General features: G+C 37.3%; 1 protein-coding gene across 1 annotated transcript in view; it reads left to right on the top strand.

Annotated features, from left to right (window-relative positions):
* The window catches only part of kcnt1b (potassium sodium-activated channel subfamily T member 1b), a 112,132-nt gene that overhangs the window by 82,335 nt on the left and 4,921 nt on the right, over positions 1 to 24,876 (top strand). The window contains exons 20-31 of the mRNA XM_052112730.1: positions 4,232 to 4,445; positions 7,027 to 7,132; positions 9,459 to 9,631; positions 10,020 to 10,091; positions 10,365 to 10,499; positions 10,707 to 10,818; positions 11,160 to 11,261; positions 16,007 to 16,090; positions 16,668 to 16,796; positions 17,084 to 17,104; positions 17,481 to 17,772; positions 21,876 to 21,938. Of these exons, the coding sequence (XP_051968690.1) occupies positions 4,232 to 4,445; positions 7,027 to 7,132; positions 9,459 to 9,631; positions 10,020 to 10,091; positions 10,365 to 10,499; positions 10,707 to 10,818; positions 11,160 to 11,261; positions 16,007 to 16,090; positions 16,668 to 16,796; positions 17,084 to 17,104; positions 17,481 to 17,772; positions 21,876 to 21,938 (1,503 nt within the window). The remainder of the gene's footprint in view (positions 1 to 4,231; positions 4,446 to 7,026; positions 7,133 to 9,458; positions 9,632 to 10,019; positions 10,092 to 10,364; positions 10,500 to 10,706; positions 10,819 to 11,159; positions 11,262 to 16,006; positions 16,091 to 16,667; positions 16,797 to 17,083; positions 17,105 to 17,480; positions 17,773 to 21,875; positions 21,939 to 24,876) is intronic.

The following is a 24,876-nucleotide window of genomic DNA, read 5'->3' on the forward strand; positions in this document are numbered from 1 at the left end:
ATGCTTTTCCGTTCATACTCTACACAACTTTTACCAAACTAAAAATTTTCATGTTGTCCCAACATAAACAGATTAAGTAAAGCTTGAGAAAAGAGTGTAACGAACTCTGTCCAATAGCCTACATAATTTTATAGCAAACCAAAGCTTTTTTTTAGAAAAAAAAATAAAACAATCAGTTTCACAATTTTTTTTTTTTCGACAAATCTTTTCAATGTAACACTACAGAGCTGCATGACAAACAATGCCCAATAGTCTCTGCATCTACGCTCCCATTGCAACATTAATAATGTAGATTGAGAGGCTACTGGACATATTTAAGTACAATTGTACAGTTTAAGTTCCTGTAAATTTAAAGGGACAAGTGCATTAAACAAAAAAATAAAAATAAAACAATGTTACTTGAAGGTGCACTCAGCGATTCCTGAGAAACACTGTTGATATTCAAACTCAACTGCCAAAACCCCTCCATTCAGTGCTCCTTTGGAAGCTCCACCCCCCAAATTTTTGCAATGCAAGACGATTTTAAGCACACCAGCTCAAGACATACAGATAATTGCCCTTTTTCTCTTGGTCTGTTTCTCAGCCATTTGTTTAGAGTTTAGAAAGTTTGCATCAGCCAGATTTGCCGTCGCTTTAAGGAATTTCCCTTTCGCTCTGCCCCCACCCCCCATCCTGTGCACGTGCAAAAACCACCCCCTGTTTCTGATTGGCTGGAGTGGTGTTGTGTGGATTGGTCCAATCCACTTTGTTTTTGTACCATTTACAGAACCAGGGCTGTGTACAAATACTAAAAAAAATGTTCAGGCCACCCACAGAATGGACAGATAGCAGACTGTGAGGACATATTTGAAGAATTTAACAAAAGTGTATTGGATTAGAATTACTGAGTGCACCTTTAAAGGTGTCAGTTTTGTGAACTCAAAAGAAAGAGAAAGTTCTAAATACTCAAGGTTTAATTTATTTAAACTAATTTGTAATTTATATTAATAATTACTTTGAGCATTAGAGTTTACCTTGAATTTCACGCCATTATTTGAGACATGTTGGGCCTTAAACAATCGCCACAGTCAGTGTTTACACCTTTCAGAAAAATGAACACACAAATGGCTTACTTATAATTGTTTCTACTAGGGGTGTGAAGTAACGCCATTATCTGTATTTGCCTCTGTATCTGTTCAAATTGCAAAATGATCTGTATCTGTATTCGGATAGAACCAGGTGCGGGGCGGGGCTTAACCAGAAGTGTGTCATAACTAAAAGAAATGCCAATTTTATAAATGTTACTATTACATTTAGTTTTATTAGTATAATATGACTTGTATATGCATTTTCATAATTATAGCCTAATAAAAATTATTATTATTATTACAATACAATTATAAAAAAAATATATATATAATAATAATGTTAAATTTATATAGCACCTTCCCAGAGTTCAAGATCACTTAACATTTTCACATTACAGTTTAAAGAGAAAAAAAAAGACCGAGCATGTTTCAGTTTCTTCTTTTTACTTAAGGAGGAATGTTCCTAATAGATGAACAGGCTACTCTATGTAGCATTTCAACTTTTTTTTCGGAATAACATTTTCTTAATCGCTGTTGTGGATATAAATGTGGTCAACTTTAAGAGATGGATACATGTTGATGAGCTCTGATGTGAAATCATCACTTCAGGTCAGAAATTTAACATCATACTCTTTTAGGCTATAAATAAATACATGAGAATCACGTGTGAATCATGTGATTCATTAACATAGACATTTTAAGAAGTGGGAAGTGTACTGTATATGGTTCCATATCTTAGTTAATGTTACAATTGACAAGCTCCTGAAGCTCACAATGAACAGAGACCGCAAATGGACTCGAGACCGTGCCCATCTGATCTGAAATCACAACTTGCACATTTTCATTCATAAGGTTTACACTAGAAATATTGGCTGCACAGATTCATACATTTTGGATATGTTTATTTAAAGCGTTGCTTCATCCTTGTGCTTCTTGGATAATCAGTCATACGAATATCTTTTATATTATTCAGCTGAATCCCTTATTTGTTTTGAAGTCATTATTCGTGCCTTTCCGAATAATGTATTCGGCTTCAGGCACATCCCTAGTCTCATTAAAGGGATAGTTCACCCAAAAATTAAAATCATAATCATTTACTCACCCTCATGCCATCCCAGATGTGTATGAGTTTCATTGCTGAACACAAACCAATATTTTTAGAAGGCTATCTCAGATCTGTTTGTCCATACAATGCTAGTGAATGGTGACCGGACCTTTGAAGCTCTGAAAATCAGATAAAGGCAGCATAAAAGTAATCCAAAAAACTCCAGTGGTTTAATCCATGTCTTCTGAAGTGATGCAATCACTTTGGGTGAGAAATAGATCAATATTTAAGTCCTATTTTACCCTAAATCTCTACTTTCACTTTTAGAATGTAAAAGTGAACATGGAGATTTACGGTAAAAAAGGACTTAAATATTGATCTACTTCTCACCTACACCTATCATATCCCTTCTGAAGACATGGATTAAACCACTGGAGTCTTTTTGATTACGTTTATGCTGCCTTTATCTGATTTTCAGTGAGTAAATGATGAAATCATTTTATTTTTAGGTGAACTATCCCTTTAAATTGCATTAGAGTAAGTATTTTAACTTTGGAAAAATTGCAGACACAAGCTTTAAAGTTTTGTTGGTTTTAAAGATTAGCAGTGTTGTCTTTTTGAAAAACGTAACAACACTAATGTGGCAGGGCGGAGGGTCGTGATCCTACGCACCCGGTCCCGTCCTCTGCCCTGCCACAACTAATTAAGCACAAGTTTTGCATCAGTTTTTACACAATGTTTACATCAGTGCAGATGCAGGGTTGGTTTAACGCTGTTTTGCCATATGGTGGTTGTCTACTTTTAGATATGATGTTGTTATAATAACATATTGAATATTCAGAAGCAGTAGTGAAAACATTTTTCAAATATAGGAAGATATTAAAGTCATGCTAATGATAAAATTCACATATTTTCTTTCATTGTTTTTCCTTTGTTGAAGTTGATCAGTCTACATCATATGGTAAGTCTGAACATGTAGTTTCCCTAGCAACAGAGACAGGGTGTAATTATAAGACATCATTAGTCGATGTCTGTGTAAATGTGAACATTTACAGTAATCTTTCTCTGTATCCTGTTCATTCCCGTTACTTTAAAAAAACTCACGGGTCAAGTCTCTTTTCCTGCAAGATGTTTTACCCAGAGAAGGAGATATTTTTACCCAATTTGGCTTGGAAACTGCACTTGCATGTATTCCCTTGTTACTTTTTCAACATAAAGAACCGTTATTCCTATTTTAGTTTCACTCTTTTTTTTTTACACATCTAAATTTGCAGAGATACTCAGATTTATACATATAGTAACTCAATATTTCCCTTCAGAACTTTTTCTTGCAGTATTTTTAAATTAAACCATGCTGTGCTTAACCATTTTTGGTTGCAAAGCTCTGATTTGAAATGTATGCAAATCAGAGTTCATCCACAAAAACGCAATAAATCAGGTTTAAGGTCAACTTCAGTCAGTTTAAGAGATGTGTGGAAAAAAGAGATGTGTAACTTATGCATTCATCTTTATCTCTCTGCCAATTTCCTAGTAATTTGCAGTAATCTTTCATTCCATTTATCGAGCTGAACTGCAATTGACCTAAATTCTGAGTCATGTTGGCAAAAACGGATTTTCATAATTCAATATTTATTTTGCCGTTTCCATTGCACTGAAAATAACACAAACGCTATTGAGATTTCAGATCTGGCAACAGTTCAGATTTGATATAATTTGTTTCACTTGTTACTAGTGGATCTCTATAATTGTCCTGATAATATGTCCTGATAAATGGATAGTTCACCCAAATAAAATGTCTGTCATCATTTACTCTTTCTCATGTTACTCTAAACACATTAACTTCTTTAGTATGTAGAGCACAGTAGATGTAAGGCAGAATGCTAGCCTCAGTCACCATTCATGTTCATTGTATGGAAAAAAGAACAGCATCATCATTCTTAAAAGTGGATCCATTTGTGTTCCATGGAAGGAAGAAAGTCACTCAGATTCTGAACAACAAGATGGTGAGTAAATGCTGACAGGATTTTCATTTTTGAGTGAACTATCCCATTAGGCAATCCCTAACCTCAACCCAGGAAAACAATCTCCAATCTCATGGCTCATTTGTCTTGCATTGCAGGAACTGTGGCCATAGACCTGCAGAATCCAGGTCCTCCAGTGGACAACAGTAAGCTGGCACTGCCCGCAGAGAATGGAGCGGGCAGTCGCAGACCCAGCATTGCTCCTGTTCTGGAGATTGCAGACTCCTCTGCTGTCCTGCCTTGTGACCTTATTAGTGACCCCTCTGAAGATGAGACCAACCAATCAGATGAGGAGGGAGCACCTGCTTTAGAGTAAATACAGTAATGTTTTTTTTTTTAAGGAATATTCTCAATTCAAGTTAAGTTCATTCGACAGCATTTGTGCCATAATGTTGATTTCTACAAAACATAATTTTGACTCACCCCTTGTTTATTAAAAAAATAGATAAATAAATGTAAACTCTTAAATTAACTCGTAAATTGTGGTTACTCTCACTGTAAGGCACATACAATAGAAGAGAATGGAGTTATATCCAATGCCGGGATTATAGGGTTTCATTGTAATATTGGATATAACTTCACACAATTGAGGTTAGTAAGTGATTTTATCACACTTAAAAGGATAGTTGACACAAAAATGAAAATTCTCTCATCATTTACCCTCATGCCATCCGAGATGTGTATGACTTTCTATCTTTTGCAGAACACAAAGATTTTTAGGAGAATATTTCAGCTCTGTAGGTCCATATGATGCAAGTGAATGGTGACCAGAACTTTGAAGGTCCACAAAGCACATAAAGGCAGCATTAATGTAATCAGTACAACTACAGCGGTAAAATTCATATCATCAGAAGTAATATGAGAGAAACAGGACCTACAGATCTGAAATATTCTTCTAAAAATCTGTGTTTGTGTTCAGCAGAATCAATAATGTCATACACATCTGGGATGGCATGAGGGTGAGTAAATGGTGAGAGAATTGTCATTTTTGGGTGAATGTTCCCTTAAATCCTGTTAAAGCCAAAGTGTGTAATTTCTTTGACACTAGCTCCACTGAATGGAATTTCAAAAATAAACAATGTTTTCAAAACATCTTCTGTTGTTTTGTAGGGTCTGGACGGTCATTCAAAACAAACAGGGAACTTTTCATATCACCACAGAGACACAGTGTTTACTGTTTTAGAGAAAATTAACATATGAATGGCTTATAGCTGTCTCTGCATATTAAACTGGGATAGGCAAAAATATTTTAACACCAAAAAAAAGTTACACACTTCAGCTTTAACACATATAATGTTTACATCTTGTGGTTGTACTTTTGAAACAGCATCTGTGGCATGATGTTGTTTACTACCAAAATGTATTTAGTCTCATCCCTCATTTTCTTAAAAAAAAAAAAGCACATATCTGTAATCTGTAATCTCTAAATGTTATAAAACTCACTATTTCAAAAGTATAGCCACAAGATGTAAACAAAGTGCTTGTTAACATGAGATTTGTGTGATAAAATTGCTTACTAACCTTTTCTGTGTAACATTTTATCCTATTTTACAGCTTCGTTGCCATGACGACATAATGCCGTAAACACTGGTAAACAGCAATCTAATCAACTTTGCAGCTCAAACAATACATGAGTTTTAACAGAAGAAATAATGTTAGTGTTTTTATAAAATTATAAGCTTCACATTTCTGCCTTTATGCCCTCCAAAAATTGTCTCCATGTTACATCGATTTTAGTTTTTTTTAAAGTAGGGATGAGTAGAAATAATTTTTTGGTGTAATCAGCATTATGCATCAAATGGTGTCAATTGAGATTAACTTGTATGGAACCTGTAATATTCCTTTTAGAGAAAAAGATTCAAATGGTTTTCAGTGGCAGTGTAATAGCGATGTCTTGTTTTTTGTTGGATGTAAAAAAAAAAAGGTTGAAGACCAAGTAGTGAGTGAGAAAATTGTTGAAATGTGGTTTTAAATTATTAAATAGGCATGCATCACTCTTATTATTGCCAATACTCACGGCCAAGATTTTTCAAATCCCTTAACCACAAAATTTGGTGCATTTTTCACTCCGCACTGTGCTAAGGGCACGAATGATACCTTAAATTGTATTTCTTGTTGAGAAGAGCTGTGCTATTATTTTTCTAAATGATCTTACATAAAAAAATCCAGTACACTTAAATTGAAAGAGGGACCCGATCAACATGCGGGGACCAGAATATCCTGGGGTGGGCTCTTTTGACTTTGAGCAGTATGCAACCACCTAGCAACCAACCAAAGCACCTTAGTAACCACAAAGCAACACCCTGGCAACTACCTGGAAAATCCTAGCATCATTGTGATGAGTTTTGAACAAGCAGATGCCACTCACACTTTCAAGTTTATTTAATTAAATTGCATAGCATTAAAGTTTCATCAAAGGCAGATCAGATGAAACTTATTAGACATATTATGAAACATATTAGAGGCAACCTGTCTGTCTGCAGTCATGTTTCACAATATACAGCATTTGCTAATGTCAGTCAAAGCAAGAGGATACATGCACTCTCCCTCACTCTTTTTCACACACAGTCGAAAGTATTTTCTTGCCACAGTTTGTGCTAAACAACATTCTGTAAACAACGCTGACTTCTGTTGTGCTCCTGGGTGTCCTACAGCTGACTAAGTCTCTGAATGCTCGCTCTGGAGTACAGAGTGAATTCATGAATATCCCTGCTGCTGAATGTGTTCAGTATGACAACAGTGCCCTCTACTGATCTTCAACGTATAATGCTCTCAGGGGGAAAAGCCTTTGTTAATTAATTGTCATAGAAGGGGTTCATTTTTGTGCTGAGCATTAAATCTAGATATTTGTTGAATTTGTAATACATTGTGTGTATATCCTTTGGTTTTCAAGGTCCATTAAAGGCTATCCTCCTAACTCTCCTTATATTGGAAGCTCCCCAACACTTTGTCACCTTTTACAACAAAAGGCGCCATTTTGTTGCCTGCGACTTGACAAGGTGAGTGTAGAACTCATTTAATTAATCTTGAAATACTAGAAAGAGTCAGATCATTCCATTGTGAACCATGTCATATTTAATGTGAATGAGGAATGTGTTCAAGAAGCACCCAAAAGGTGAAGTGTGTAATTTCTGCACCACTAGTGGCACTAAGCAGAATTGCAATTATAATGATTGAAGAATGACAACAGGTTTCCCAAACACTCCTAATGCATCTTCCACCTGATTCGCCATCGTCCATTGTTCGATCAAACAGTCCCGCCCTACACTAACGTCGTTGGTTGTTCCGGGAGTTATGTCTGATTGCTCAAATAAACAGAACAATGATTTTATTGCCTTACAGAACAAGAGTGTTAACACTCTTTGGGAGTGGCCATTATAAAAACCTCATTTTATATCAACAGTGGCAGTTGTAGTTAAAGTTTCAAGATGTGTTTCAGCTAGTATTATTTTTTCATAAATACTATAATTTGTTATTATTATTACTATATTATAAGACTAGCTGCATTGACCTAACCATGGTAATGAGGAACCTTTCCTCTTGTATAATATATATGTTCTGTTTGAAATTAGGAAACAAATGGGATAATAATGGGCTCATATAAGAAAATATACTCTTCAATTTGCTTTTGTTTTTGACATCAACAACAAAAATAATGTCACTTGATGCATGCCCTTATACTTGAAAACCATGAACTATGCAACAAAAAAGGAAATGCGACCCAGGATACATTAAATAAAGGTTACATTTTTACTATGGGTTCACCACTTGATTTCCAATGTAAAATCTGGTTCCTGAAGCAAAATAAGTTGAGAGCCTCTGTCCTAAGCAACCAAATTAGTCTGGTTGCAAGGGAGGGTAGAGTCACATGGGGTAACCACCTCGTGGTCGCTATAATGTGGTTCTTTCTCTCAGTGGGGTGCGTGGTGAGTTGTTCGTGGATGCCGTGGAGAATATCGTGAAGCCTCCACACGCGCTATGTCCCCATGGTAAAGTGCTCAACAAGCCACGTGATAAGATGCATGGATTGACTGCCTCAGACCCGAAGACAACTTAGATTCGTAGTCCGCCACCCGGATTGAGGCAAGTCGCTACGCCACCACGAGGACTTAGAGCACATTGGGAATTGGGCATTCCAAATTGGCGAGTAAAGGAGAGAAAATAATTTTAAAAAAGTCTCTGTATACATATGAGGTATCATTTGAAAGCTTAGAACTTTTCAAGATAACCATCCCTTCTGCATTTATGTTACTTAAAATAACAAAATAAGGCCTCAAATTATTCACGTTGAAAATTAGCACCCCCTAGATGTAATGTGGTGGAAATATTTATATGATAATTAACATCCTTCACATAGCACCTATATGGACAAGTCATTTATCAAATGAAAGCTCTCACTCTCAGAAATGTCACTGTACAGACCATCTTGTTGCCCTAATACCACAGTTCGAGCGATTTTCAAAAGAATCACAAAGTGAAATATGTTTTCTGTAAGTAATCAAATACTTTTACGCTCCAATAACTGCAACTGTAAGCCCATGTAGCAAAAAAGTTTATATCTGCTTTTACCTTAGTGAGTTTTTCTAAAATAATATGCAATTTTTTACTTTAGCTTGCTTGGCTGAATAAACCGATGTTATATCTTAGATGTCCAGAACAAAATATGCAATCCAGCAGGAAAAGCACACAAAACAAATCATCAGAAAAATATGTTTCCACTATTGATGATACAATGTTATATCATCGATAATACAATAAGCAATAAGCTTTTTAATGACATCTAGATTTAGGTTCTAGTCCACTCAGAGGCCAAGATATTCAATCAAACAATAAGGGTGGTGCTTGAACTGAAAACTTGACTGAATGTCTATGGACGAGCATATCTGTGAGGGGTAACATGCATTAGAGCACCACCTGCATTTCAGATCTGTATACTGGGATGGAATGTGGATGGAATATTTTTTCTAGTGCTGGCTGCCATCTAGTGGAATAAAATGAGACTTTTCAAAGTGAGGTAAATTGAACAGAACCAGAATTATTGTTTTGACAACAACAACAAAAAAAGCTTTCTGTTTATCATTTTAAGATTTTAAACACATACAATATTATTTATTAATAATACATTTTATTTGTGGGTTCTTTGAAAAATGATACAGATTTTTGCAGTTAGTCCACAGTATGTGTAAATTGTGAGCTTTTAAATTTGAGTTTGAAAAATTGTGGGCAGCAGCCCAAAAATGCACCAGCTACTTTTAGTTCATTTAAAGCTGATATGTGTATATTTTATTACAGTCCTTCAAGAGTTTTACTTTTATTTTGATCCAGGGTTGTCACCATAATAGTTTTGAAGATGCCAAGGCATATGGCTTCAAGAACAAGTTGATCATTGTTTCTGCTGAGACAGCGGGGAATGGCTTGTACAACTTCATAGTGCCACTGCGTGCCTATTACCGACCCAGGAAAGAACTGAATCCCATTGTGCTGCTGTTGGATAATCCGTGAGTGAGCTGCCTCATACTATTTTTGCAGCATGTTAATGTTAATAATTATGAGTATGGCAAAATTTGCTGCCATTGCAGGTTTTCACACTTTTGACTTCAAAAGTCAGTAGGATTTCTTGCTAACATGCCTTTACTACTGAACTTGACATCACGACTAGCTTTAAAATTTGTCTAAAGGCTTATCTTCATAAAACAATTCTTCACATTGTAGATTGTTCCCTCAGAGTTTCCATGGCAACTCTGAGGTGTTTTAAACCCAATTTGCAATTACCTGAGTATGCATTTTGCAGAAGCTTTGCCAAACCTTTATAAACTTTCAAAACTGCATCAGTGGGTGCACTAGGTGGATAAGTGTACATAAACCATTCTTTCCCTCCATTTCCAGGCCTGATAATCATTTTCTAGAGGCCATTTGCTGTTTCCCTATGGTGTACTACATGGCTGGTACCATAGACAAGTAGGTGTCTTTAAATATTTAAATCTGTAGTAAGACAATGGGTCTCGTTCACCAATAATTGCATACAAGTGCACGTACTTGCGTGCGCAGAAAATGTTAATGAAACATGATTTTTTTAAACAGTTGCGTGCATGTTTTATGTACAAATACGTGTTTACATGTGAAATATTAATGTGAATGTGTCCAAAAGATATTAAGTTGTGTGCCTTAATGAAATGGTCCCTCGTTTTAAAGCCAGTCTGAGCTCTTGGTTTGTGTTGGTTTCTATCATAGTTTGGATAACCTGCTTCAGTGTGGGATTATCTATGCTGATAACCTAGTAGTTGTGGATAAGGAGAGCACTATGAGTGCAGAGGAAGACTACATGGCAGATGCTAAAACCATAGTCAACGTGCAGACAATGTTCAGGTACATTTTACCCTCAAACATCAATTAACTCCAGCAAATTGGTTGTATTTTACTTCAGGCTGCTGTCTTTCTCAGCACTAGCTGGAAAAAATATGACGCCTGTGGGTATTAATTACTTAATTACTTACTGTTGTCTTGATTTTGTGTGGTCTCCCCTCAAAACCTCATTTTTCTTCATTGTTCTCCTGTTATTCTATACTCTGCTAGGTTGTTCCCTAGTCTCAGCATAATCACTGAGCTTACCCATCCTTCTAATATGAGATTCATGCAGTTTCGTGCCAAAGACTGCTACTCCCTGGCTCTCTCCAAGCTTGAAAAGGTCTCATATCTTAACAACCTTGTTTGTTTTAGCTATTTGACCTACATATAATTATCTTGCCTGTGAACAGTTTAACTACTTTAACACACATGCCTAATCGTAACACTGTTTACATTTTTTTTTTTTGTTGAGTTTATGCCATTTTGCTTGGAAGCTAAGAATTCATTGTAAGATATTGTTCATTAAATCTCTTCAAGTGATGCATAAATGTGATGTATTTGTGGAGGAATGCTTCAGCTAGATGAAAATACTCCATCACAAATTGCCAGATGGTTCTATTTCAAATAATGAAATAGTGGAAACACATAAATCTTTTTTTGTGATCTTTTCCCCTTTTTTAGATAGAGAGAGATAAGGGCTCTAATCTGGCATTCATGTTCCGGCTCCCATTTGCTGCAGGCAGAGTATTCAGTATTAGTATGCTGGATACACTCCTTTACCAGGTAGGTACAGATGACAATCAGATACTAGTTCTATACATTTCTAAAGTGGTGCGCCTCCTTGTGTTACTTAAAATATAGGCATAAATATTACACAGTATATGTGTGCACTTTATTTGACATGGCATGTATAATAATTGTACATGCAGCTATTAACTGAGAGACTACAGGGAATATTCATAATATTAAAAATTCATTTGTCACAAGTGTTCTACCAAATTTTACCCTCTTTTAAAAAAAGTTGTACACAGAGCAATAAATAGCAGTTTTGAAAAATGTATTTAAAATCATGCACTCCAGGCATATCAGTAGTCTAATAAAAGCTTTAATTTAACATGGAGTGGGTCACCTCATGGGGTCCGACATGTCAATATGACCAACTGCATAATATCAGTGTTGAAGAGTAATGGACTACATGTAATCAGAATACACAAATTAAGTACATTTAATTAGATTACATTACATTTAAATGTGTGTGATAGTAGTTACTTCAGAGATTACATGATTGCATTAAGATTACATTATCATCGTAATTGGTTAAATCTTATTAGTTTGTAATCAAACATGCAATACGTTTTCCAAAAGTAATAAGATTAGATTACATAAAAAGTGTTATTTAAAAGATTGTGTTAGTGTTTGCATTTTATTTTATTTTTTGTTTTTTTGTAATCAATACTTAAGAAGAAGTCTACCCAACACTGCATTCACTCATTTCACTAACCTCTCCTGTTTTGGACACTTTAAAATGCGAAGTAAATTAATCATAACTGACTGCGAATAGCGCATTTCGATTTAGCGAAGTTCGCCTTATCGCCTTATACCCGCAGGGGGGCGTGTTTATAATTTTATTACCTTTGTTTTATAACAAATATTCAATCAACTTTCATAAACTATGCATCATTTGATAGCTAAAACACTCAAAAATCACGTTCTGAACTTGTTTTTGCAATCAATACACCAGAGAGGAAAGGGTTCAATTAAATGCTGACAGACCGACCCTGTAAATATGAACAAAATGAACGGCAATACTTATCTTTCATCTCCTATGGTTCAGATCAGTTCGGACGAATCCAAGAAACACCAGCATACATTTCAATGTAAGGGTCTACTCTTCAAAAGCATCCCACTTTTTAATCCAAAACAACAAAAAAAATAGGGAAAAAAACGAAATATCCTCCTCAGTTTTCATGAGCACTTCCAGTTAGAGTAATCCATCATGTTCACTTTCAATGAAATATCGATTCTAATTTGTATTCCGATGTTCAAAAACCATCTCTCCCCCGTAGTTTGGACTGTTTCCGATAAAATGAGCCATTCCCTGTTTCTCGCCTTCAATCACAGGCTCTGTAATGACCAAAATATGAAGGGAGCACAACAACAGGCTGCGGGACCTGTCACTCTCGCACCTCGGTTTTTGATTGGATAAAAGCCACCCAATGTCTTGTCAGCAAAATTTTGATGGATGGGAGTATTAACCAACTAAAACACGATTGCAGTGATTGACAGTTTGCTTAGTTTACCTCAGAAGATCTGTCTAATACATAGGTCTAATACAAGTGCGTCCACGTGCGCTCTTCGTCATTTTACGCACAGCGCGCACAGTTTTTACCATTGTTTTGCTACACGGAGCTCGTTTCAACGCGCGGATTTATTCTAACAATCTACATCATGGATCGTCGACTGAAGAGGAGTTTTTGTGGTGTTGAGAGTGTTTTGGAGGAGGTAATGAGGAGTAGCGATGAAGAACAGCAGAAAGACGCAGAAACATCTTAGACAGAGAAAGCACGGTGTCGAGTGTCGATTCGGCTGAAGAGGAGATGTTTCTCCATGGACTCGATCCCGTATTAGATCGGTAAGTTGAAACACATCGTCCTGAGTTTTTATGGTTATGAAGTATTGGCAGTTTTTCTGTTCATATCATGTTTTTGATTATAAAATGACTAGCAAAGACACGAGGCTACACGAGTAGCTAGGTGATAGCTGTATATTATACATAAAGACATAATATTTATATCACACACACACATTATATTTATGATGCATATAATATAACAAAAATATCTTTATCTTTATCTTTCCTGTCTTTCAGTGGCTTTGGTTTCCAGTTGGTAACAAACCTTGTTAGTGACTGCCTTGGATCAACATAAATACTGTAAATACTGTAATTGCTTTTTTTTTCTTTAGTAATTGGATATTTATTATAATTATCAGTTTATTGTAATTTATTTGAGTAAAAAACACTGTTGCAATTACAAATGTTGTTTTCTTTTTATATAATTTATTAATTAGTTGTAAAACGATCACTTTTGAAATGCATACATGAAGTGAGTTTTTTTGTTTCACTGTTTTTGCTATCAGAATTGTTCAAAATAAAGAGTATTTTGTTAAAATGTTAAAATGTTGTGCTGAAATCATTTTTTCTTGTGTGGTTTGATGAGCAGATCAGTCCTGAATTGATATACATGTATGTAGTATGTAGTGTTTACTCCTTATGTCATTTGGTTACCAGATGTCCATTTGGAGTCTCCAAATGGCCTTTTGGAAAGGACGCCTAGACTTTCCCTGAATAAAAGCTTACAGAAACTACATTTTTGGGAGTATCATCTTCAAATTTGAATCAGAACATGGTCAGACATTCAGTTTTATCTTTATGGTGTTTTCAGGCCTTTAACATAAAAGTCTGATACATTTTTCCCTAAATGAAGTTCATTCATAGAAATCGTGAGTCACTTTCATGTAAATTTGACCTTGTTTTACTCTGTTCCTATGCTACTTTTGAATTAATATGACTCTTGGGTAACAAAGTTTCAAGTGTCTAGTTTAAAAAAATATCAGAGTTATGAATGTGGACCATATGGTTTAGGAGCTACAGACATTTGTATTTGGGTATGTCATTTTCAGAAAATTCTCAAAAATAGGGGTGTTGGTTAAACTGTAGTGAACTGCAGAAAAAGCTCAAAGATGCCGGAAAAAATTGCGAAATCACTCACTCACACGCAAGCGACAGCGAGAGGCAGGAGTATGAATTATCGACATGTTGAAGTCGCAGCAGCATGCCAAATCTTAGAGAGCAGAAGTGCGCAGCCCGGACAAATATCCATCCCGCGCCCACCGCTCATCACGAGCGCGCGACAAACATCAGGTTCAGCAGCACTGCTGTGAAGGGTCGTGTGAGTAAAACGCGTGTGCTTTGTGTTGGTCGCGCTGTGCGGTTGGAGGAGGTTTGGCACAGGGATTTACATGAGATTTTAAAAATGTCATTTCATGTAAAAATGTTACAGATCCCTGCTGGTCAGTTAGCTGGTTTGAACCATAGACTGTAAAAAAAGATGGACGACACCCCTTCGCTCTTTTCCATTGGTGAGAACTGAAGCCGCCAGTGTCCCGATATGGCGCTGACATCTTGGGACTTGAGTCTGCGCAGTTGCGATTTCGGGACCAGACCTGCGCAGCAGTGAGCAGGAAGTAAAGCCGTGAAATCGAGGCCCCGCCCTCACTCTCGCTGAATCAATCGCAAGAACACGCCTCTGCACTTTTGACTTATGACGTGTGAAATAATTAATTATAGAAATTTAGATATAAAATTTAAAGCTCCAATCTCCTCAGTCGTCCGAAGATCCCAAAAAAAGTCAGTTGGTGCTTCAGTGACTACTTCGCTCAGAGAACCTGTCAATCACAGCTGTCAATCGTGATGTCACAGCACCGTTTTTATAGCATCAAATAACTAACTAAAAACAAACTTATTTTGAAAACAAACACTTGAAATTACATCAACGTGATAGAAACTACAGTAAATGACAGAAACTATCTTTGGAAAAAAGATATGTGAAGTGTCATTTAATTGTTTAGTTGGTCTCATGTCCCGTTGAATAACATGGGGAGGCGGGGTTTATGACCTATACTAGGACCAGTCAACGGGGGGGGGGCGATCGAGACGTTTTGGCTTCACTTTTGAGGGCTTGTTTGTTTGTTGAGGGCACACTTGGTTTGAACATGTTTTAGATGGTCAGGCATGGAGACTAGCTAAGACTACCCTGACCAGCTAAGACCACCCTGACCAGCTAAGACCACCCTGATCAACTAAGACCATCCTGACCAGCTAAGACCATCCTGACCAACTAAGACCACCCTGACCAGCTAAGATCAGCATGACCAGCCAAGGCCAGATAAAACGAGCCAACCAGCGTATGCTGGTTTTACTGGTCTTTGCAGCAAGGTAGCATTTAATGATTATTTCAATGGCTTTGCAATGTAAACATCATGAAGTATGTACATACAATAATATGGTAGCCTACCACGCATGTTTTTATAGGCATAAAACGCAACACTCAATTTTATACACTATGTAATAGGGGTCCTGACCCACCAAGGGGTCCTTGTCCTGAAAATGTTTGCAGACCCCTGCCCTATAAATAAATATAAAGTTTTAACATAAAATGTTGATGTTGAAAAAATGCAATGTCCATGTAATTTGTCAACTACCCATGTGTATAGAAAGTGAATACAAAAACATATGTATATTTTTTTCTTGATTCTGTAAGCATTTGATACTTACAATAAAGATACCTGAGGTAGATAAATATAGATGACCTTACTAGTGGCATTTGCAGTAGGTTGTGATTCTGTACTGCTACCCTCAGGCACTGAGTCTCTGCTGAGCCTTTATTGATTTTGTGAGGTCTGGAGATCATCCGATATGTGCTTTCTCAAGACTGTTCTTGTTTTTATATCTTGTATTTTTCCTCTAGTCTTTTGTGAAGGACTACATGATTCTCATTGCAAGACTCTTGCTAGGTCTAGACACCACCCCAGGTTCTGGCTACCTCTGTGCTGTAAGTATACCACAAACAAAAGCACACCCACACACAATCACCAGCCACTATATCTGGTAAACCACACAATTTTTTTATCATTTCACATACATTATGCAAGCCATTGTTTCAGTAAAAGCACATAAAGCTGTTTATATGACCTCCGCCACCACAAATCTGTTTGGTGCTATCAGTAGTGTTGAATTGAGACCGAAGCTGTAAAGATATCATCATATGCTTCAAAAGCACCATAATATCACATTTCACCTTAAATTCAAAGTGGAAAAATATAAATAATATTTTGCATAAAGAATATGAATCCTACTTTTTTATTAAGATATAAGGTATATATTCTGATAATCAATTTTGTTTTGTTTTTGTTGTTGTTGTTGTTGTTTTCATATTATAGTAATGTGAGCTAGATGGGAAAATGTGCTTAATTGTCATGAACATTAGGCCAAAAAATAAATACATTTAAGTGTCCTAAAAATATGCTACGAAAATGCTAAATATAATTTCTTATTGTTTGGAATATGATCCGAACATTTCTTTATAATATTCGCCCAATGAGTAGTCACCCTCAACTCTTTTGAAACAGATGAAGGTTACAGAAGAGGACTTATGGATCCGGACATACGGAAGACTATTCCAGAAACTGTGCTCATCCAGTGCAGAAATTCCCATTGGGATATACCACACTGAATCTCACATGTTCTCCTCCTCAGAGGTAAAACCAGATTAGAAAGGAAAGACATTAGAGAGTTTATACACCACTGTGAGTGCATTTATTTTATATGGTCCATCCAATACCAGACGCTTGCACAGGAGATACGATCTGTCAATGTGCCTTTACTTGATATTGTGTAGTATTGAAGATTTATACCTTTATTTTGTGGCTATATCATGGCTTTGCTGGCTGTCTTATTACAGTAGGTGTTTTGTGACTTTTAGCTTGTGCAGTCCTTGTGCTAATAATCTTTCATTTTGATTATTCACAACAATTGCTTTTGCCAGTCTAAGGAGGTTTGCCAACAGGTAAGAATATGAACTTTGCCCTATATGTGGTGGTGCATTATTTGAAAGTTCTGTATTTTTACAATTTCCAGAAAATTCTGTTTTAATTATGATTTCACAGCATTTCGCCTTATTTCCCTGCAACTCATGTCCATTATTTTTCTGCCTATCATTACATGTCTTGCAAAGTTATACACTGTTTTTATGGATTGAACTCTTATGTCAAAAGTTTCAGTTTCAAAATTCAGACCCCTTAAATTAACACTTTTGAAAAACTACATATATATATATATATATATATATATATATATATATATATATATATATATATATATATAACATTACTTGAGCTCTTAGAAAATAAAATAATCAAACAACTTATTGCCATGCCGATCAGTCTCAGGTGTCTATGGAGGACTGTGAGGACACACGCGACAGAAGGGAATCCTGGAATGAGAAAATTGCCCACAGAAACTCCACTGGGAGCGACCAATCAAAGCACCTGCTCCTGCGTAAGAAAAGCATGCAATGGGCAAGACGACTGAGCATGAGAAACACTAAACCGCCTAGTCGAGCTGAATGCATCAATCAGCAGCGACTGAACCTGTACAGGCGCTCTGAGAGGCAGGAGCTGTCCGAGCTGGTGAAGAACCGCATGAAGCACCTGGGGCTGCCCACTGTAGGATACGGTGAGTCTAACATGTGCAAGTGAGTATTTACATTCATGCTTTCAAATGTGAAATAATTTTTTTGGGGAATTCAAAACCTTACTACCCTTAGTACCTTTTCTTCCAGACAAAAAGTTTGAAAACATTTAAAGGGATAGTTTACCCAGAAATGAAAATTCTCTCGTAATTTACTCACCATCATGCCATCCCAGATGTGTATGACTTTCTTTCTTCTGCAGAACACAAATGAAGGTTTGTACAGAAAAAAAAAAAATTGTGCAGAGCTGTAATTTAGCTAAAGGGTGGCAACTTTGAAAAAGATAAAATGTAAGGTAGTTCCCTATCTGTCACTCACTTGACGTTGTGTCAATGTAGTGACACTAGGGGTCGCCCTTGGGAGCCCCAAACACCTCTGATCTTTGAGAAAAGGCCAATGGGAATTGGCGAGTGGAATTTGCAAGCCACTCCCCTGAACACACGGGTATAAAAGGAGCTGGCTGGTAACCACTCATTCAGATCTTTTCTTCAGAGCCGAGCGGTTGTGTTCAGCGAGCTGATTTCCTCTGCCGGTCCATTCACCTCTGAAGTCAGTGAAGCTGTTGGATTTATGGCGCATTACAGCGGTTTCTCCCCCTCTTGCACCGACGTTGTGCAGAGAACGCACCTGGGTGCTTCAGCAGCTAAAAGAGTATATTATTTCCACAAAAAAACAGTATATTTCCTACTAAAAGAGTGGCACTGATGGACCATCTTTTTAAAGATGCCTTGCCATCTGTGTATAATTTCTGGCTATAATATCTCTCCGCTTTTGAAGGCAACGATCGCTGTCTCATGTGTTTGGGCGCTGTCCATGCATTTTCATCTTTCATGGATGGTTCATATCCTCATTGCGAGAACATGATCATGGCAACGTTGCGGTCGTGGCTTTCTTTTGTCAGAGGGAAAGACACCCCAGTGGCTTCCCGCCTTGGTACTTCTTCCTATGGATATGAGGCTGTGGCGGTTAGCACTGGGAGCGATTTGGGGACCTCAATGGTAGCTTCTCTGCCGGGAAACCTCCCATGGACCTCCCATTTCTCAGCACGCTAGTGTGCCCCCGTTGAGTTCTGGGATGAGACTGCCTGTTCGTCTCAGGGTGAGTTTGCAATCTCATTCAGAGCTCACGAAGAGGTTAGATCGCAGCATCAGAGAGCGGGCTCGTCCAGTCTGATGCCAAGGACTCGGCTGGACTCCCACCCTCGGGTGCAGTTGCCCAGTCGCAGGCTGACGTGGAGCTGGCTGCCATGCTTGCCTCGGCAGCTGCGAGCATCGGGCTGAAGTGGAACCCTCCACTCCCCCCTGAGCCCTCACGGCTCGAAGATAGACCTGAAGGACGCGTACTTCCATGTCTCGGTTTTATCGTGATACAGGCCCTTCCTATGGTTTGCTTTCAAGGGCCGGACATACCAGTACAAGGTCCTCCCTTTCGGTCTGTCCCTGTCACCTTCATGAAAGTTGCAGAGGCAGCCCTTGCCCCGTTAAGGGAAGTGGGCATTTGCACCCTTAACTATTTCGATGACTGGCTGATTCTAGCTCACACAGGGACCTGGTGCTCAGGCACCTCAGCCGGCTGGTGCTTCAGGTCAATTGGGAAAAGAGCAAGCTCTCCCCGGTTCAGAGCATCTCTTTTCTTTGCATGGAGTTAGACTCAGTGTCGATGATGGCATGCCTACCCACGGTGGTGATTATCAGGTTTCTTGGAGGTGCAAGGAGGTTGAATCCTCCCAGATCGCATCTCATCCCCTTGTGGGACCTCGCAGTAGTCCTTCGGGGGCCTACGGGGAGCTTCATTTGAGCCCCTGGAGTCAGCTGAGCTAAAGGCACTCTCTTTGAAGACTGCCCTCCTGACTGCGCTCACTTCCATCAAGAGGGTAGGGCAACTGCAGGTGTTCTCTGTCAGAGAAACATGCCTGGAGTTAGGTCCGGGTTACTCTCACGTGGTCCTGAGACCACGTGAGACCAAGGTTCCCATGACCCCGTTCAGGGATCAGGTGGTGAACCTGCAAACGCTGCCCCAGAATGAGGCAGATCCAGCCTTGGCGTTGCTGTGTCCAGTGCGTGCTTTATGCATCTGTTTGGATCACACGCAGAGCTTTAGACACTCTGAGCAGCTCTTTGTCAGCTTTGGTGAAGCGCTGTCTCCAAACAGAGGATTGCCCACTGGGTCATTGACGCCATTGCTTTGGCATACCTCACACAGGACATGCGCCATCCCCGGTCACCGTATTTGCTCACCTTTTCTCAAAGATTGGAGGTGTTTGGGGCTCCCAAGGGTGGCCCCTAGAGTCACTACATTGACAATGTCTTGTTCCCTCCATCAGTGAATGGAGGTTATGAAAGTAACCAAGACATTTTGTTATAATATTTTTGGTCACTACATATTTTCATATGTCAATTTACATTATTTCATAGTTTTGATGCCTTTAACATGTAATAAATACAAATTAGTAGGTGTGTCCAAACTTTTAACTGATAGTGTAAATTGATGAACTTCTGTTTAGTATATTTGATCTATTGCTTAATTGTAAATGTTGCTCTATGGAAGAGATTTCCTGAGATTTCACAGTGTTTGTCTATGTAAATTTATAGAAAGTTGCCCACTTGTATCTATTTTATCATTAAAAACATTTAAGGTAAAATTTAAGGTAAAAAGACTGAAGAGAAATATAATCTAAATGCCTCCATGTAAAGCATTGTACTGTATAAGAAAATACTTAAAGTTCATATTTCCATAGGACACAGTTTGCTTATAGCAGGTGGATTGTATAATGTCATGATAAATATCATTTAATGTTTTAGGATAGGTGGTATTTAGCTGGTGTATTTCTTCCTGGGCAGTATTTTGAATTGCATGTGCCAACCATCATACTGTACACTTTATTCAACACTCACTTTTGTAGTAACGACTATCTTCTGTCCTCCTTTTTGCAAAATCATTCTCTAACAGTGTTGGGTAAGTTACTCTAAAAAGTAATTAATTACTAACTACTAATTACATCTTCTACAGTGTAATTAGATTACTGTACTAATTAGTCTGTCTGAAAAGCAATTGCATTGCTTATTGCTAATAACATTCTAAAACACTTATCAACATCAACCAGATGAAAAATACAAGGATAGACATGAAACTGTTCTTTTAATTCTTTCAAATCATATAAAATCAAATAAATTATTTATGAACTAGCCAAGGAAGTTAAGGAGGCAGCATTAAATTAGAAAACATATATTTTAACATTAGACATAAAATTTCAATTATAAATTCACTATTGTTTTATATAGAATTGTTCTATAGTCTATACAGTATTTAACGCAACATCAGAAGTAAACTTTACTTTTTTCAATGAAATGTAATTTAATTACAGTAATTAATTACTTAGTAATGCATTACACCCAACACTGTTCTCTAATAATGCTGTTTTACCAATATTGTTAACATTTCAGAAGTTTAAAATTAATGTATAGATATAAACCTCAGTTTTTTTTTACTAATGAAATCTTAGAAAGGCCTATGTTTAGCTCAGCAAGTAAAGATGCTGACTATCACCCCTGGAGTCACAAGTTTGAATCTAGGGTGTGCTGAGTGACTCCAACCAGGTCTCCTAAGCAACCAAATATGCCCGGTTGCTAGTGAGGGTAGATTCACATGGGGTAACCTCCTCGTTGTCTCTATAATGTTGTTCTCCCTCTCGGTGGGGCGTGTGGGGAGCGTTAACATGCTCAACAAGCCACGTGATAAGATGCGTGGATTGACTGTCTCAGATGTGGAGGCAACTGAGATTCGTCGTCCACCACACAGATTGAGTCATTACGCCACCACGAGGATCTAGAGCACATTGGAAATTGGGCATTCCAAATTGGGGAGTAAAGGGAAGAAAACAAAAAAGAAAAAAAGAAAGAAAGGCCAATGACTGATGTAAAGCAGCAGTCTTAACCTCTTATATTAATGATATCTTGAAATAAAAAATGTGCATGGTTAATTGCTCTTGCTCTTTCTGTTCAAACAATGCTGCTTTCTGTGCTGCTTGCTTGACTTTGCTTGACCTTTTCTTCTCTTTCTTCATTGGCCTTTTTCCTGCACACTCTAGAGGACGTAGCTAATTTAACAGCAAGTGATGTGATGAACCGAGTAAATCTAGGATATTTGCAAGGTAAATCCACTCAACAACACTGTTCCTTCAGTATATAATTTTTCCCATAGGTCAGGTCACTCCATGTCCAAAGATTAATTGGCTGAATGAAAGTGTACCCATAATCATGGTATTACCATGCAGTCTATGTCCCACAAGCCTAGCTCTTATCTTATTAAAAACAGACCACTGCTGGCTATTGACATTATAATTATGCTGGACAAAATGAATATGAGTTGGAAATATGGGTGAATGGCCCTTTTTGTTATCTGCAAAACCAAACTGTGTCATTATTTTCAAAATTTGCATTTATGTACAATAAAATCCATTATTACACAGCTTTCTCAAATTATTGATACTGATTGGTCAACTGCAGCATTTTGTGGTAAAGTATTTGTGCAAAATGACCATAAACTGTATAATTGACTGTACAGGCAACACGATTCCCTTGTTTCATGTCTCTCGTAGCCCCTTTGTGTTCTCTTTCTATTCACAAAATAAAATGATTTGAAATCAATATTTTATGTCCATTTATGTATGCATTTGGTAAGTAGCTGTGTAATAACAGGATAATGTACAGTACATTATTAGTATTAGTATTGTACATAAATGTTAAACAAATATGTACAGTATTTTACTATGAATAATGTAAATGTATTTATTATAGGGATAGTTCACCCAAAATGTACATTTTCTCATCATTTACTCACCCTCATGCCATACCAGATGTATATGACTTCCTTTCTTCAGCAGAACACATTTGAAGAAAAATATCTCAGTTCAGTAGGTCCTTATAATGGACAATCAGCATTAACGTTGTGCAAATGACTCTAGTCGTTAAATTAATGTGTTATAAAGTGATACGATCACTTTTGGTGTGAAAAAGATCAATATTTAAGTACTTTTTAACTATAAATTATCGCTTACATTAAGCAGCAGTATGCACGTTCATGAGAGGGCTGTGGTCACGCGGTCTCTTCTGTGACATGTTGGCGTTGGCTTGTTCACGTTGGCTTGTTCCGACACAGCCGTACATGAGTAGGAGGAACGCTGAGCAGACAGAACACCATAAACAAATTGAAGGAAATCTATACAAAGATGTCAGAAGATTTTCATTTAAGAAGAGAAGAGGAGATACAAGTTTTTGCACAGCTATATTTATTTGAACCTGACTACTCTGACCTGGAGCACAGGGGAATGGAGGAGGCTTGACCAACAAGCCTCAGCGAGACAGAGAGCTCAGGAGACTGGGTGGTGCACAAGTAGGCAATGCCAACAGAAGTAGAGAGCATCTGCTGCAACAAATGGAACGTTGCCATGCCATCACTGGAAAGACTGCTTGACCTCAGCCCTCACATGAACATGCATACTTCTGCTTACCGGACGCAATGAATTATAGTTCAAAAGTACTAAAATATTGATCTTTTTCGCACAGAGGTGATCGTAACACTTTATAAGACATTCATTTAACCACTGGAGTCGTTTGGATTATGTTAATGCTGATTGTCTATGCTTTTTGGAGCAAAATCGTGCTACCATCCACATCCATTATAAGGCCCTAAAATAAATGACATAATGAGTAAATGATGAGAGAATATACATTTTTGGGTGAACTATCCCTTTAAGTCTCTTTAACTTCATTCTGCATTGACTATGTCAGGGTGCTACTGTATATCTATACAAGCTCTCTGAATGTAACTTATGAAGGACTTTATATTTTTGAAATGGCTAGTAGCCACAAACCCTTTGTATGCAAATGTATGGTTTTTTTCACCCCACTCAATGGTACAGTGAATAGTTGGAAACAGATATTACACATAACATTTTGTCTCATTATTTTTGCAAAAACATTGTTATTGCAAATGGAAAATATTAAATGTATGTTTACCTGTACAATAAATCATTGATATCTGTAAAAAAATAAATAAACTAATTATAACAACCCGACTGTGCAAGAAAACCGTGTTCACATGTGGCATGCGCATAAGATATTCTTTGAGTAATCCGACAAAATGTCAGTGAAATCATGATGCGGCACATTCAGAACATATTTGATGTTTAATGTACTATTTTGAGGAGCTGGGTTTTGGACCAATGAGATTTTATTAATGCATAATGGGCATCATCGCTGCCATTAGGGTCAAATCTAAACCTGATTAGCACACCTACATTTTTGCTCATTACTGGATTTCTGGCATTTTGATATTAAACCGAAGATTTTCATCTAAACATGGTTTTCTTGCATTGTCAGATTTCTAGAATAAGCTTCTTTTTTATAGTTATTAGCATGATGTTGTGCATATAAATGCACTCAATTATGACAACAGTGCTATCTGTTTATGAAATAATGAAATCTGATTTTATAGTTAACTAGTGATGAAGTTGTCTTTTTCTCCTTTGGTACGAACTGAAGAGGGTACTTACATGACAGAGGGTACTACAGGTACTCACTGGCATATGAGCATTGATATAAGACATGATGAGTGAGGGCTTTTGATTCCAGGATGTTTGGACAGAGTGGAGTAGAAAGCATTCAGTCTTTGTTGAAATGTTTGACTGAGCTGAGCTATTTAGCTATACACTTATAAAGGCACATATCTTTCACATGACTTTAACATGAACTCTAAGTAGGGAAGCGTCAGCTACAGCATTAGGGGTTGTTCAGAATGAACACATTTTGCGCTGTGCTACGTCTTGCTATTTTTTGTCAGCGTCTTGCGCAGGAGTGCTATGTTTTTAAGATGCCGTGTCAAGTTAAAAGAACTTCAGCTTTTGAAAATGCATCTTGAGACACTTTTCAGTTCACCAAGAGTAACGCGAGACTGCCTATTTTATGAACCTACATTTAAATAGTCCTTTTTTTTTACTTTATGCCATTTCAATGTAATTGCCACAACTTTTTATTTTCTAAGCTCAAATAATGATTTCACTTTTTCCTATGCACATGTGCGACTTTCCT

This window comes from Xyrauchen texanus, chromosome 3 (assembly GCF_025860055.1).
Source record: "Xyrauchen texanus isolate HMW12.3.18 chromosome 3, RBS_HiC_50CHRs, whole genome shotgun sequence".
Classification (NCBI taxonomy): Eukaryota; Metazoa; Chordata; class Actinopteri; order Cypriniformes; family Catostomidae; genus Xyrauchen; species Xyrauchen texanus.